Source organism: Zosterops lateralis (assembly GCF_965231275.1).
Source record: "Zosterops lateralis genome assembly, chromosome: 9".
Taxonomy (NCBI): Eukaryota; Metazoa; Chordata; class Aves; order Passeriformes; family Zosteropidae; genus Zosterops; species Zosterops lateralis.
In genome coordinates this window covers 27,833,938-27,851,025 of record NC_139769.1, presented here as the reverse complement: position 1 = coordinate 27,851,025, position 17,088 = coordinate 27,833,938, and the positions used below count along the sequence as shown (strand labels likewise).

Genomic DNA, 17,088 nt, shown 5'->3' with positions numbered 1-17,088 from the left:
CACAATTAAAACCCCCTAATAAGACAGTATTATGAAGTTATTGTTTGCACTTAAAGCAGGCTGATACATTAAAATTCTACCTGAAATGACATTTGATGGCAACTGTATCAGCTTTGCTAATAAAGTTATATTCAATTGCTGTGCTAAGTACACTACAGAAAGACTTAAAAGCTAACGTTGCTTTGTAAAAATGCAAAGCAATCATGAGCAAGAGCTAAAATGTCACCTGTCACAATCCCTGGTACGGTATCAGTACAGTGAGAAAACCTACAGAAATTTCGGAGCTTTGTACAGCAAAAGTTTCACTTAAAAAGTTAAGTGAAAATACAATACAGAAATTGCCAATTACACTTAAAAGGAACATCAATTTGTAAAAAACACTGGACAAAACACCATAGCAATTGATTTAACATTTACACTGATGCCTAGAGGGCTTGTAAAAACTTCAACAAAAACTTAGAAAAGGTTGAATTTTAGTGTTTAACAATTCCTGTAACATCCACATAAAAATATCTCCAACAGGATTTTTTAGATTCTAAAACCCTCTAGGAGATATTTTGCATGACACAAGTTCTGATACTAAAAACACCTCTCTCCTGAAAAGCAAAAAAACCCACAAAACCTGACATCCCTCCTTCCAAAACAAAACAGAGGTAAAAGGGACAGTTTTTAACTTAATAAAAGTTAGATGTCTAGCCAAGTTCTGTTTAAACATTAAGTGCACTATTTGAGTGTCACCTCAACTGGAAATATTTCATTCATTCAGTACTCTAAAAATATATCACCTTCTTAAATTCTTCTCAAGTATGTACTCAATATTTGAGTTTTTCCAACAACCTCAAGCAGGTTCTTCAGTTAAACTTAATAACAAACCCTAGATAGTATAAGCCCTTTCTGTTAGTTAATGTTCTAAACAAATTTTGGTTTTATGTAAGAAGCCACTTAATACAAGACACTATCTTCCTAGTTTTCCTCATTGCTAATAAACTTCTTGTGCAGGATTGAAATAAAATCAAATCTTTATGAAGGTTTTCTTCTATCTTAGGAATAACAGCACTTGGCAAGATGGCTTTTTTGCTAACTGTGCTGGTGATTATCTGAGAAGGCTCATGATTGCCTGCAGAGCCCCAGCACTGTGAGTTTTCCACTCACATCTGCAGATGTGCAGATGCAGATGCATGTCTGTGAGATGTCTGTGCTGCTGCCACACAAACAGCGTGAGGTTCCCAGTTTCGGGATAGGGAATGCCTGTGCTATCCCATATCCACTCCCCTGGTCACGGCACCCACTCACTGCCCCAGGTCTGGGGGTATTGAACACTTAACACAGGCTTGCTTTATCCAGAAGTTAGTCCCCAAAGTTAAACAGGTGTTAATATAAACAAACCAACCCCAAAGAGTTTTAAAAAGTCTTCAGACTACAAATTCTTTCCCCTTCCCAAATCTGTCATCGACACTCTCCTGGCTCCGGTTACAGTGCGTTTCCAGAGCTGGGGACGGACTCAACAGAGCCTGAAATGTGAAAACACACAAAACTGCTCAGGAGGCCTGAACATCAACTGCTGCAGCACAGCCCAGACAACAAACAATACAGAGATGGGCTCCATGCCCTGAAAGCTCTGTTCTGCTTTGGTGAGTTCACAACCACACTGCAAAGCCTCATATATAGCTCATGACCATTTAACTATTGTAAAGTTTAAGCAGCTCAACTCTGCTCCCCAGTTAACCAAATACAGATGGCAAAAACTTTGGCAGAGGACTCAAGCAATATCATGCCAGAAAAATGATAGAAACTTTTAATACCACCACTGTATCAGCAAGAGCAAATATCCAAATGGATAAAGATGGGGCAGAAACAGGGGGTTTGTACAACTACATTGATTTCAACACATCCAGAGCGTGAGCCTTGGACCAAAGAGTACCAAGAAAGATTGGGGAAGAACTGGAGTGCTAGGCTGTGCCTTCTCCTCTCAAATCCAGGCACCTACATGTACATTTTTAACCTCTAATATTATACAGTTCTTTTTATTTATCCTATCACTAAAGAAGTGGCAGATCACAACAGCAAAATCAGATATCCACATTTAACACAAGACACAGGCATCCATATACTCAAATAAAGGCAATATATAAATAAAACATACTACTTCTGCCTGAAACCCTACCTGAAATCTGATCTGATGACTCAGAGTCCTGAACACCTGAACAGCACAGTACAGGTTAAAGAATCAAACAAACACTGGCTGTGTAAAGGTCTTCCCTACTCCACAGGCTGCCAAGACCCCTGAAAGTAAATGCACACATACTACATTTATTTAAAGAGAAATATAATCCCTTGTAGAATTCAATAACTTCGAGGTGGTGACTTAACAGAGGAATTCATTAAAATGCTGATACTCTCGTAAGTATTTCATGCCAGTTTAGGTTTGGAAATGTACTGTTCTTACAAAGGCACTTTCTTACATCAATTCACACTGATTTAAAATACTTTTCTTTGACTCTGCAGCATTAATTCCTCCAATTGCATTAGAACACAGGCTTTAGCTATTCTCCACTGATTGCAACACACAAAGGCAAATGTTCAAGAGTTCTAGTTTTTCCAGAGCTTTCATCCATATAATTGTAGATTAGGAAAAATACGTGGGAAAAAAATAGCTTAAAAAGAATCTGCACCCAACACTGCTACAAACACAACCCATAATTGTTTCCTTTGAATTTTTAAACACCTCAAGTTACAATCTCAATTTCAGCAGTGTTCCTGTGTTCATACCTACACATCTGTTTTTAAGTGCTACACATGAGACAGCACTCTCAAAGAATAACTTCCTCAGCAAAATTACTTTGCATCCTCCAGGTTAGATGCTCTAAGAGGAGAAAAGCCACACAGAAGCAATATATGAAAAGAGGGACCTATTTTACACTGTCCCTTTACTTCTTCAGAATTATCTGAACAATTTGCCATTGTAAACAAACTCAGCTTAAGAAATTCAGTAATGTGGCAGAGCCAAATTGTAAGTAATGGTGGAAATCCAAAGCTTCTGAGAACATTAATGAAACAAGCTGAACATTCCTGCAAAGATACTTAGGAGCATAGTCAAGCAATAAATACTTTAAAAGTGTAAGAAAATTGGGAATGAATTTAGAACCATGTATGCTTTAGAAAAATATCTTACAAATTAAAGGAAGTTTCATGCTGTTTCTGAGGGGAACCAGGATCTCTTAAAATCATCTTAATTTATCCTACTTGTAGGTGAAGAGGTGACAGGAGGCAAATACAGGCAAGAGAACAGGTGGTGGGAGTGTGCAGGTGGTTCCTTGAACCCAGCCAAGAGCAATGCTCACACCTCAGGAGGGCAGAGTGTACACAGTGACCTCACCACAACAGTGACCTCATCCAAACACAGCCCTCCAAGAACAAAACCACGTTGTAGCTCTAGGCCTGGCTGATAGCAGTGGCTGGGGGTTCTCCATGACCTTCCACTGCAAAGTAAAAAGCATCTGTCCCAATTTATTGAAAGCAGATACTCTGGACTGTCTGAACAAAACAGACATTTTCAGTACTATTCATCTGTCTGTACTTTCATGTGTTGTCTCACTAAAGTGTCTGCAATAAACAGGAATAAAGTGGAGTTTTAAGGACTCAGGCCATATAACTTCTTTTTAGCCACCCACCTAAGAATGAGAAGAATCATATCCTTGAGGATTTCAATTCTCTATGTGATTATAAAGAGCTCAAATTATAACCAGCTCAAATGCAGCCAAATACATTATAAATGTCTGAAACTTACAAAAGACTCTTTTCTCTTGCTACATTCCTGAGTTCAAGAGAATATTTCCCATCTTACACCATATATGGGACTGGGAAAGTGTTTCTTCCTTCTTATTAGGATGGCCCTGGCACTGCTGGAAAGAGATTTCTCACTTTTTAAAAACTTCTGTCCAGATAACAAGCACCTATTTATAATATAAATAAATAAATATAAATGGAGGATGGCAACAGAACCAGAGGTACAGCTCCCTGATTCCAGCATAACACATGACCATCAGCTCTGGAACACCATCCCACAGTGCCAGGAACAAGAACTGTTTTGACCCAAGCACAAGAAATCAATATAGAAGAGGCTGTATCTTTATTGTTTGTTGGTTTGTTTGTTTTCAGAATGAATTGAATTACACAATCAGCATCCAATGGCTGAAATTAAGAAAACAATCTGACAAAAGTCTCTGCCCATGGCTGTCACGTCATAGATTGGTCTGTTTTGAGCAAACCCCATAACTGTCTCACTTTCTGCATTGCTGCTGCTTTAGGAATCATTCATTGCAATGAAAAACATCGAACTAGCATATTCTTCATATGTGGAAGGTTAATGACACTGCTGTAAAAACTGTGGCATGCTCTGCAGCACTCCCAGAGTGGACTGTCAGTCCTTCCCAGCAGGGCATAACCAAAATGTCCATCATCACTTCAATGTGTGTTTTAGGGTACAGACTCACTGAGGGATTCCTATGGACGGTGTTGTTACATTGGTGGTGTTTTGATATTTAACAGAGGCAGATCCTATCAGATCCTTCAACATGAAAGGACTGGAAAGGTCTAAACACCTCTGAGCCCTCAAAACACAGGAGTGATTTAAAGCAGCATTACGGTTGTCTTTAAAGGCACATTCAAGGTGCTGACATAGCAGAAACTCTGTCCATGTTTTGAAGAAGGATCATTTATCCAAAAAGTTAAGTCCTATATAGGCTTATATGTAAAAAAGGTAGTCCTGTTTCTAGAGCAACAGGTTTAAATCCACGTTTATGGGCAAGGTGAGGAATAACACTCCTTTCAGTACACACATTCAGGAGACATTTTCCTGACTGTCTTTTGAAGCTGTGCTGTAGAATACCATAAACCTCCTCTCTGCTGCAGTGACTGTACTAATTCCAAGTCCTGCGTAAACAGACTACTTCAAACATGATGGAGAAACTCAGCAGCTTCAATCAACTTCCTTAAATCCTGCTGAGGCAGCAGCACAGAATGCCAGACAACTTACATTTCCAAGAATTCTGCAGTAATAGATACTGCAAACCTCCAGAACTTACCCTCTTCTTCCATACGTATTTCTAGCACCTCTATCAACCTTTTGTGTCATTGAAATTTTCATCATCAAGAAGCAGCAAAAATAACAACACTGCTGGACTGTTCAAACAGTGATAAAAGTGAGTATGGGGAGGCTGGAGGTGAAAGAGAATGGGAGGGGGAATTTCTAACCACAAATGCTGATCTGGCACTAAATGCCCAAGGTTGCTGTTTTACAAGCCATTTATACAAGTCTCCTAAAGTGGCAATTTTGTTCCAGCTGGTCAGGTCATGCTTGAGCTAGAGAACAGAACTGAGAAATTCAGAGAGGAGACAAAGTAGGAAAATCCTATATTCTCCAAAATATATAAATGGTGACTGTTTCTCAATTGTACCTTATGAAAAATTGCCTGTCAGCTCTGACAAACCTTCCTTGCTAGACTCTAATGGAGGTACAGAAATAATTTAGCCGGGAAAAAAAGGATCAAGTGCAGAGAATTTCTTAGGTATTTAGATAGAAAACATCCATAAGACATTGCCCTGAAAAAAGGGCACTGCTGCATCTCAGCAATGGTGACAGAAGGTTGGTTCTCCTGCACCATGCAAGCCCTGGGAATGAAGCTGCCTGGACACTGAGGAGAAGCACCACTGCTGATGGACTTTGAAGTGGAAAACTTTGCCACAGCAGAGAATCCGCAGAGACAGGCAATGCACACTAAATAGTGGAAGCTGTCTGATGTGAACAGCTTCACTTAGACCAATTACTTTGGTCTAATTCCATATGGTTTTCTCCTCAAGAAAATACACATACAGCTCCTGAAAGCAGCATCATCTGACAATCTCTGACCTTGCCTCCTTCCACAAAGCCTAAAAAGAAAAACTGCTTTTAAAATTCAGTTATCCAATGAAATGTGAAGCATTACAAAGATCTTTCATCACCATAAATGCATAAAATTTGAACACCATTGAATTCCATCAAACAAATAATTCTAAGGAAAAAGACTGCAGAGAGGTTCCATTTGTCAGCCCTGCTGGCAGACAGGTGGATTTGAGAGGCACTTTTGTCCTGTCCTCCCTCCACTTAAAAGATCTGTGTGCAACAGTAAAAAAAAGCCCCTCTTGTCACAGAAGAAACTCAGGAAGCAGAACTTCTCAAAAAAAGCACCACTCTAAATATAAGAAGATAAATAATTTATCAAAATTTAGTAGATTCTGACATTTTGAGGCATTTGAGAGCTAAATTTCTATCTTCTGTCTAAGTCAGAAGCACTTAAAAATTATGCTCTTAAAATTGTCAGCAATTTACACTGTCAAGTCAATATGGCATTTTAAACAGAAATCCCACAATCAAACTTTTTAAACTTGAATTGATTTAAGGGAAAAAAAGATAATAGAAAATCATGTCCTGCACTTCCTTCCCTTGAGAAAAAGGAGTATCAGAAGCTGTATCACTAACAGGGATAGGAAAAAAATCTTCCTTTTCATAATTTCTCAGTTCATGCTGTATAAATGAAGTCACCCTCCTTCCCCCACATTTCTCAGATTTGTTCTGCAACAGAAGAAGTATTCTAGAGCAGCATTGCTGCAGGCACAATCACTACCTGATTATGCTAAAACCTTGATTTAAAAGGTTTAAACACCTCAAGTTACAATCTCAATTTCAGCAGTGTTCCTGTGTTCATACCTACACATCTGTTTTTAAGTGGTATACAGGAGACAGCACTCTCAAAGAATAACTTCCTCAGCAAAATGACTTTGCATCCTCTAGGTTAGATGCTCTAAGAGGAGAAAAGTCACACAGAAGCAATATATGAAAAGAGGGACCTATTTTACACTGTCCCTTTACTTCTTCAGAATTATCTGAACAATTTGCCATTGTAAACAAACTAAGCTTAAGAAATTCAGTAATGTGGCAGAGCCAAATTAGAAGAACCGGTGGAAATCCAAATCCAGGCAGTGCATGGGTGTGTTTGCAGCTCCTACCTATTGAAATTCCACTGGAGAGGGTGGAGCTCTCAGCCTGCCCCCGGGAAGGGACATGGGGCTCCATGACGCTGTCGTCCAGCAGGTGCCGCGGGCCTGCGTTGGGGAATGTCGCGCTTTTGAATTCCGCCGTGTTCATCTTGTGGATGAAACTAGAAACGAACAAAGACACAACTGTTACAGCCTTGCTTTTGGTACCTCTCAGGAGCTGCTTTAACATCCTGAAGGATTGTGTGCACTGTGCTCCTAAAGCCAAGCTAAATTGTGGCCAAGCCATAAGGAATTGTGCACAAACAAATGATCGGTGAGAATTGCCAGTTTTAAAACTGCACAGAACTCGTGTAACGAAGAGGACGTCAGGAGTACATTAACAATCACTTTCAACATCTTATGTTATTTTTGTCTTCTATAACACATAACTGAACTGCAACATTGCATTCTAGCTCATTAAAAGAAAACTTACATAATAGAAGTTATTCATTACTGGGTAGTTACAATCTTGCATATTGAAGACATGACAAGGGAAATGATGAGATAATGATCAAGATATCATTAGAAAATATGGAAAAAGCCTGAAGCCATTACTAAAAAGAGTTAGTCTACAAAGAAAGTCTATAAAGCAGGTCTCCCTGTAAAAATACCAATTAAATAGTGATAAAATTTTGAATTCGAAATAATTGCTGTGGCATTGATAAAAAGTGATAGTTTTGTCATTCAGAAAGAGCCATTCTGGTTAACTCATTGATTAGTCTTATCACCAAAACTTCAGCCTTCCTATTTTCATTAATTCTCTTCTGTTGGAATACCAGCATTATAGTTCTGAGCTTGCTCCCTGGCCACAAATTGCTCTGCAAGTGAAGTACTGTGTACAGATCATGTTCCTTTTTACAAGCAAAGCTTTTGTATTGAAAGATGATACATCACTTAAAAAAAAAAATAAAAAGCTCAGGATTTTTAGGTTAAGCAAAATGCTGACTTGTATCCCAGACTGTGACATTTCCTATGTCCATGGGGTATCAGGTTCCGAGGTGAAGGGGGTGTTGGTGGTAGCAAAGCTCCTTCAGCTGCAACATTTTTCCGTCCACTTTGTGGAGATGCTCCGACTTCAGGGCCTAGGAAAGAAAAAGACATTACTCCTAAGTCATTTCAGAATTACTGTCAGGATCACTTCTTAGAAAATCATGGAAAAATTGCACAAAACTTCCTAAACCCCCTTTATAAGAGATAGCTGCTATAAAACTCATCGATCTATTGATAATTAAACCCCCTGCACTTCAGGGGTTTTGCACAGGACTAAAACCAAACACACTTAGTTCAAACAGACCATCCAGTGAAAGTATTTTGCAAGTAATAAAGGTGGCTGCATTCACTACACCAGCAATGGGCACATTCCACTGATTCTACATTTTCAAACTCCTGCCTTCAACCACTTTTGGCACTGCTCAAGAAGAATGTTCATTTTTGGAAGGATATTATGCCATGAGAAGTTTAGATGAAGGCCCTTCTGTCTAGACACAACAAAGAATGAATATTTAACAGCTCTTCACCCCAAATGACATGAACAACTTAGTGCCACAATACATACAAGAACCTAAAAAAAATTACTCAATTGCTTCTTTACAGATCACCTTTAGACTTTTTATTACAAACATGCAGTGTTTAAACTTCACACTTCTTTATAGACTCAGGCAAATATTTTCCACGTCTGCAATTCTAAAATAATGCACATGACAACCTCAAGTCTTCCCACATTTATTAAGCATTTACCTACTAAATCTTCTCTGGAAGCAGCAGAGTGGGGGGTGCTGGTCCCTGGTTCTATCTTTAATGAAAGTCTGTGTTAAAGAAACATTAAAAGTTTACTTTAGCAGGAAATAAAAATTCGTGAGTTTGTGAAGAAGAATTTTATAAATTTATGCTTGCAAGCTGCCTGACTCTGTGATTGCAAGAAATACTACAAAGGTAATACAAACAGTGCAGAGTTATCTTTAGCACACACTATTTCCACACTTGATTTTTCCTGCCTATTGCTTTGGTTCATACAGACCACCAGGCCTTTCAGTGCCCCAGGATGGCTGGCACACACATGAAACTAATACTCCAGATAAAACCTGGGAAAAATGAAAATAATAGACGACTTCTCCCCCCACCTTGGCTAAAAATATTTATTCTTGGAACACTTCATATTTTAAATTTTTATATGAAATGCACTAGTGTGCCAAGCACCAAGCCTTTTTGTCTTTACTGGTCCAAAAGCCAAAATCCTCTTTTGTGTTTTGGAAAATACATTATCAACGTGATTTCAGCCATAATTCAAGCTTTTTCTGTAACCTTTTAATGACATTTCCAGCAGGCCCACAAAGAAAGCAGACTATAGGAGTAGATAGCTCCAGGAAGATGGAATGTATCTTGTCCATACAGTTTGCAGAACTAAAATCTTTGAAACTACTGACACTGAAAAAGCATCCATTTGATTTTGGGGAGAAAAAGTTTAAAGTTTGACAGCTCCCCTCCCTCTCATTTCCAGATAGGATAGGAATGATTCATTACAATTTTATAATCTATTTTTTTCAAATAAAATCTTTTAGGAAGAAAAAACATGTATTCAAGTCACACTTGCTGTTCTCCAACTTCAACCTTTTTGCTGACAGACATTTTTAGGGGTGAAAAGTAGAAGAGCCACTTTAAGTAAGAACAATTCTTCAAATACACTCCTTGGCCATAAAAACATTCACTTTAGAGATGTACAAAACCCATCAGTGCAAAACCAGACATTGTGAACAGCTGTCATGCTTCTGATTTATGTCCCATTGTCTCCAGTCATTGCCCTGCTACCAAAACATGGATTGTACAGGATGAAGAGACTGCAGCTCCTTCATCAATCAAATTCCCACTGCTGGTGAGTCCTACTCAGTGAAGGTGAAGGAAGGTGGAGAGTGGAATTCATGAATACAGTGTACTAAGGAGACACTGCAGGTAAGAAGCTTGGGTTTGGGTTGGCTTTTTTTTTTTTCTGTCCTTTAAATGTTTGACCGCAGAGCTTTACTTTCAGTGATAGAAAAGTGAGACTTCCCAAATCGGACTGTAGAACATCCCAGGGAAAAGGTAAGGCTGGATGCTTCCACAAGGACATGCAGAGAACAACTTACACACCAAGGGTCTGAGTCCTCATTAACTGTTCTCTGACATAAACTGAAGGGTCTTCATTTGCTGCCTTTCAGTAAATCCAAGTTAGGGCTATTAAATGGCAAAGCATAGCTGTTCCTAAAGTGTGCATCCCCCTCCTGCCATTCCAAGGGAGCTGCACAAGCAACCAATTCAGGCCCTCTGAGGTGACAAACTTCCCGGGCGGGCAGGATGGGAATGGGTGGGGAACCTCCTCCAGCACATCAGCCAATGAACAAAACCTTCCTTCATAGGCAACAGATTTGCCTCAGGGTGTTTCCTATCCTCAGTTCCTGCCTCTTGCCAGAGATTTCCCTCCCCCAGTTTTGCTGGATGCCAAATCACTTAATACAGTAATAATCTTTTAATTAAGGACGTAGAAACCTTGGGTGGGAGGCTGGGAGGAACAGGCAGAGACAGAGAGGAACAGGAACTTGCCTCTCAAAAATCAAGTGCTTACATTTTACTCACACTTTATAACCTAATCAAAGAGAAAAGTATAAAAAGAAGTATTATCTGCAAGTGAAAGCTTTAAGTCACCCTCAGTAAAAACTTGGGAGTGGATGCACAGATGGTTTTGTTCTGATGAAGAATGACTTAAGCCATCTCCATTGACAGGATTCCTCCTAATGATGGAACAGTGTTACAGGTGAGTCGCAGGCAGAAAGCCTTTCTCAGCACACCAAACCAACCTGAAGCAAGGGCTTGGTGCAGTCTGGCACAGAAAAGGGAGCAGATCTGCCATTCAGCATGTGCGAAAGTGCCTTGAGCACAACATCCTGCTGGAACCACAGCTGCTCACAGCTGGTGTGTCTGAGGTGCATAACCACAGAATCACAGAATGGTGCAGGTCAGAAGGAACCCTACATCTCATCTAGTTCTAACCCCCTGCCATGGGCAGAGACATCCACATAATATAATACAATTCCCCAATGCAAGTGCAATCTCACAAGGCTTTGAATTACAGAAGTAATTTTGCAATAAATTATGGTCAGTTTATAGCATTTTGTACTTACTCATAATTGGCATCTTCTACAAACTTTTGTAGTTCTTCTATGTACTGAACTGAGTTTAGATATTTTTGGACGTGAGGCAACATAGGAATATCTGGAAAACAGACAGCATTCATTGACACTGTGCCACTCATCGGTAAGCAAAGTTTGGATTTTTTCCAGAATCTATTTGAACAGATTCAGATCTCTTGCCTTTATATGTGAGATGGAGCTACAAACTACTGATATTTTAGAACTCCACAGCAATTCTCATGCATTGAGCTGACAGTCCCCACACACACAAACCCCAGAGCTGCTCACCAGAGCACATGTAAGGGAAAAGTAAGACAACATCCTTGGCCAAAGTGAAGGCCCAGAACTGGGACATGGAAGGCTGTCTGAGAACTCCTTCACAGCCCACATTCTCTTCACACTGAGCTTTCAGGGAAGCCACAATCCTGTGCTAATTCACATTCCGCCATCACAAACACAGAATTAGGACTTCACTAGAATGGGAAGAGGACTGTGAGGGAAACCATCTTTGAAGAAAAAAATACATTTTCTGATCTATGGGCAGAACCATAAATGTCCAAAAGACAAGCTGAATGTATTTTATTATCTCCAGTAAAAGTACTATTCAAAAAGCAATCCTATTTTTAGAATTCAGTCATAAAATTATGAACACAGGGATATAAGCTTATAAATACCAGTAAAATTACTCTTGAGTATGATGTACTACTACATATTTATCATCAGAAAATATATACTGCAGTTTGCTTGATGTAAGAGAAAGGCAATTTTATTCTGTCTCCTCACCCTGATGCTCTGTCTTAACCAACAATACTAGAACAAACCCAGACTTTTGGGCTGAGAGGATGAAGGAGGGTGTTATTGGCATTCACATAGACCCAGCCTCAATTAAATTGCACCACAGCAGACAAAAATTAAAGCTTGTTAAGTTATTCTCTATCACTGTGGTATTTACATACTAGCTTACCATATTCACACGACTGCTGCAAATCTGAGATAATTCGAAGAATGTTGTTCATTAAATTTGTTCTTTGCTCACTTTCCAGAATGCTTGCTGTTGAGGGGTAGGCAGAGTCAATATATGTCAAGTCTGACAGATAAATACCTGAAATGAGATTAGAATGAAAAGTTTCTTTGTTTAATCTCTTTAATTGAGCAGAAAAAAAAACCCACCCTCATTGAGACTATTGTGAAGAATTTTTGCTTGCATTAACATCAAAGCAGGTTGACAAAAGCATTGTCTCAGAATAGTATTTTGGATTTACCTGGGAAATCATTTTAGAAATCTAAAAGTAATTACAAGGACATGCACAGGTACTCATAAACCTCTTCTTCTCCACAGCACCAATTTACTACTCCCTCGACAAATATGAAGCATACTAAACACACAATGTTAAAAAACACCATCAAAATTAATAGTTTAGGAAGTCTACTACTTCATTCCTCCAATGCAGCAATTAAAAAGCAACAGAAGGATAAATCATACTCATAACTCTTCAAGCTGAATAAAAACTCTAGCTCAACTTGCAGCAACATGGGAAAGATTAACTAGGGTAAATGAGCACCCAGACTGAAATGAATGAATCCTGCAGTTTGTAATAATCCCAGTTCCAAAGACTCAACTCTAGATAAGTCACTTCATATTCCCTACCTGCCTTCTTCCCCTGCACTGCTTGCAACCTTACTGCTCCTTCAACACCCTGATCATGTGGAGAGAAAAATCCTCCTCCTTACACAGTAATGTCGTAGATAAAATGTTTATTTTATTTCTAACCACTACTCCATTTCTTGAACTTCACCTGGCTGTCTCAACAAGTGAAGCATACCCTGACCAACTCTGCTGTTCAAAGGAATTGGTCTGCATCCCTCACATCTTTCACAGATATCCCAATTAAAAAATGACACAAACTTAAATAATACTGTTTAAGAAACTTGTTTCAGTAACAGGGAAATTTTTGAATTATATTTTACTTCACCTCTCAGCCTTGTACAACCAAAATCATAACAAGGGCTTTGGCTTTACAGGTGGAAGACTATTAATACAACCTCACAAGAACAGCAGTTGTGTTTGTATAGCACCTAACCAGTACAGTCCTCAAATGTGAGCTGGGAAACTCTGGGCATCCCTCCAAAACCAACACACACAAACACACACACACACGTGTGTGCGCACACACAGAAACAAATTAAAATACTTGTGGTTGAAAGGTGACATATAAAAAAGTGAATAAAAAGGTATTATACATGACCTGATATACTACTAAATCTCTCAATTTTCTGTTCTGCTAGAAACAGTTTGCTAAAACCCAGAAAGGATAATCAGAAACATCAGGTAGTCGCATTTAATTGCTATGCTACCTAAAGTGCATAAGCTGTCCTGAACCTGAGTTTACTAACCCATGTCCAAACAAGCCTTAAAAATCCCAAACCCACTTGGTCTTCCACAGAAGGAAGTAAATCATACTTATTAACTACATTTAAGGAAATTCCCTGTAACAGCCACCTGCACTATTATGCAGGATTTTATAAACCACTGTATTTGTAGAGTTACCTCTGAATGACTTGTACTGATTTTTTTTTTTTTTTTAGCTAAATCAAAAACAAGCCTTCTGTAAAGAGCAGTTCTTTAAACCTATTGGATGCATTTCTACGAAATCTAAAATAATTTTGAAAGCACACAAGGGTAATTCTCTTTCAAATGTAATTGGCAGTGCCTTTGTGAAGAAACCAGAAAGATCAATGGCAGTAAATTGAATGCACTCAAGTGCTGGCTGAGTATGGACAGAACCAAGCCCAGCCTGTATTTCTTGTAGAGTGTAATCTCTGTGGCTTTTGCTACTTCTAACACCAGTCAGATGTTATCAAATATTCTGATACCTACCCAAAACCATCACACACAGAGTTTTAACGTTTTCCACATGTATTGGAGAATTCATGCCTTTAACAACTGGAACTGTTTCTTATTAAGTGAACATCAAGAATTGAATGCGACATTCTGTTGAACATTCTTCTAGACTACAAATGCTTCATTTTCCCTGTTGTATCCAGCCAGGCTGCCCCTTTTATTCCCAGCAACACAAATCGAGTTTTATCAGCCTGAAAGAATCTTTCTTCTAAATGAAGCCCAGTACTGTAATAACTTGAAAGGCATCTTTAGGCAGCATAGTAAAAATGTTTGATTTGTAATTGCCTGCTGAACTCTTGCACAGTCCGTTGCCATATGGTACCTCCCTTCTACTGGCAAACAATCTTTCCTTGTTCCTAACTTCTCAGCCTCCCTACCCCCTCCTTTTCTGGAGGGTATGGATAGGAAATCCGAAGGAGGAGTTTCTCCTGCTCTCCGAGTGCTCGCAGTGACATCATAGGTGGGCTGAACGACTGAGCCGAGTGTGTGTTTGTTTAAAAAAACACTGTCCAAAAGTGATGTATATGGAATCTGGGTCAGCTGTAGCTGGTTTAGAGCACTTCTGCATGTGAGAATTAAACACTGCAGTTTCAAAAAACATTTCTGTCTCTCTCTCCTGGAATAACGCGTACTGGAGCATTATCTTTTTTCTATTTTTAAACTGATTAGTTAGCTTGGTTATCGTATGGAGAAACCCAACTCCTCAATACAGCTTGGATCTAACAGAGAAAGACAAAAGCAGTTTTCAGCTTCTCCAGCTGCAGATTAACACTCCACACCATCGGGTAATATAGGAAGCAAAAGCAACTTGGCCTCTGGATTTTCCATCTGCCACAGAAGGAAACCAGCTGGAAGACTTTATTTCTTGGTAAGTTTTAAAGTTATTCTTACTTACGAGTTTAATTTTGAGCTATTTCTGAATGCTACATACATCACCCTCAACATGCAATTGTGAAGAAACAAATCCCTCTCAGCCTGAGAAACATTTGACAACAGACATTAAGACTCATTTTTGTGGCATTTGGTAGGCTTTGGAAAGAATTAAAAAAGGCACTGCATAAGAGCACAGACTAACTTGTTCCAGTTGTAGGGATGAACAAGTTTCGGTTGTTTAGCTGTATTGTTATCTACAGTTACAGAAAATTAGCACTACCAGATTCTTTGCTAAGCATGTAATTTGGATACTGTGAACATACTCATGTGAAATTCTGATCCTACCAGAAGGCAAAAGCCAAAAATCCTATCAATTTCAGGGAAGCTGGATTTCACCCAACACCAGAGCATAGACCTAGCATTACTAGAACTAGAAAATGGATACCTCAATAAAACCACTGTGAGAATTCCCAAGCAAATCAATGCACATCTGTAAGTAGCAATCATTGTGTGTCGTTTCAAGTACGTTTTTATTTATGGTACTTCTGAGGAGCTGAAGTTGCCTGAGTCCTAGAGCCAGCCAAGCATCCAGAGTCATAAACTGATTCAGAACATAATCGAGTTTGTAGCACAATCAATTGTGCAGCTGAAAATCCAAAGACATTGTTGCAACAGGCACTAATACCTTCCTTCAGCAGTTTCTGGGAAGTTAATTGTACCTCAATTGAACTGCAGTCTGTTTCTAAATAAAGATCTGTTTCATAAACATGAAATGCATTGTACAAAGCAACAGCACAATAAGTGGGAAATTGAGGGGTTTGTTACAGTTCATTAGGGGAAGGAAGGGAGAAGAATGCTGCTGCTAATCAGTTATTAAAACAAGAAAGTTGTTTACAAACAGAAGACAAAAATACAGATACAAACCAAAAACTACTTGCTTATACGTAGGAAAAGCATGGAAAACTTTCTTCATGCTGACTTGGAAATGAAAATAGAGTAAAAAAATCCAGAACAATGCAAATGATCTTGAGTGATGTATTTGCATTTACAAACTCAGAGCTGCTTTACACAGTAAGAGAGAATGAAGGGGCTGATGCTAAAGGAGAGACAAAGTATTACAGAAGACAAACTTAATTAAGATGTAGTAGCTACCAGAGGAAAGAAGTCTGAAGCAGCCTCGATAAACAAGAAAGATGGATGCTTTCCAAGTTCCTGAACCCTTTTCCTTACTATTCTTTTGTGCTGATTTACATAAAGAGGAGAATCGTCTAAACAACAACAACACAACCCCATTTGAAGCACATAATGTGCTTTGGACACCAGGCTCCATTCATTCATCATCAGCCAAGGGTTTGATTTACGCTGCTTAGAACAATTCCTAAATCGCCCACAAATGAAAACAGCTGAGTCAATAATTTTAAAGCAATAAACTGGCTGTATACAAGGTTTTAACTCTCTTTCCTTTGCTGCCTTCCAACTTCCAAGTTGAAATTTCAAAATGTTTATTTTAAAACAAATAATGCAATACTAATACTATGCTGCTGCCAAAAGAATGATCTGAAGTACAGTGAAAAAATACAGTGAAGTTTTAAAGGAACTTACTAAAAAGAATGGAAATTCTGAACCTTTAAACTCTAGCAGTAACTACATGGCTCTGTCAGGTTTTAATTATTGTTTTATTAGGCTCTGTTTTTTGTAACATGCCCTATTGGTTTGGTCCTTAAAATTTATACACCAATGAATGAAGTACAATTTCCTATAGCAAGCATAACTACATGCTTAATATTTTCAGTATTTGTTCTAAGTAGAACTCTGGAGGCCCAAAATCACACATTTCCAAACACAAAATGCACCCTGCATTGTACCTGCCTGCTCAAACATTGCAAACACACACAGTGGCTGCGAACAAATGCAAAGGAACCCCCAAGCTAAAAAAACTTGACCAAAAGATCTGGAAATGCCATGAAATTTTGCTGTGCTTTCAGAATATCTACTATGACAAAATGAACAAATCTCTTCTGCAGAGAATTTCTAAGAAGTTATCATTTTTGAAAGGGGCATGTTTTCAATGACAACCTA

The 17,088-nt window shown here is 38.8% G+C and overlaps 1 protein-coding gene across 6 annotated transcripts in view; it reads right to left on the bottom strand.

Moving 5' to 3' along the window:
• The window catches only part of RALGPS2 (Ral GEF with PH domain and SH3 binding motif 2), a 113,325-nt gene that overhangs the window by 23,507 nt on the left and 72,730 nt on the right, over positions 1-17,088 (bottom strand). For all 6 annotated transcript variants that reach the window (XM_083867202.1, XM_083867201.1, XM_083867205.1 and 3 more), the window contains exons 9-13: positions 12,199-12,336; positions 11,226-11,316; positions 8,812-8,879; positions 8,021-8,156; positions 7,045-7,196 (exon numbers count right to left, since the gene is read on the bottom strand). In XM_083867202.1, the coding sequence (XP_083723328.1) occupies positions 7,045-7,196; positions 8,021-8,156; positions 8,812-8,879; positions 11,226-11,316; positions 12,199-12,336 (585 nt within the window). The remainder of the gene's footprint in view (positions 1-7,044; positions 7,197-8,020; positions 8,157-8,811; positions 8,880-11,225; positions 11,317-12,198; positions 12,337-17,088) is intronic.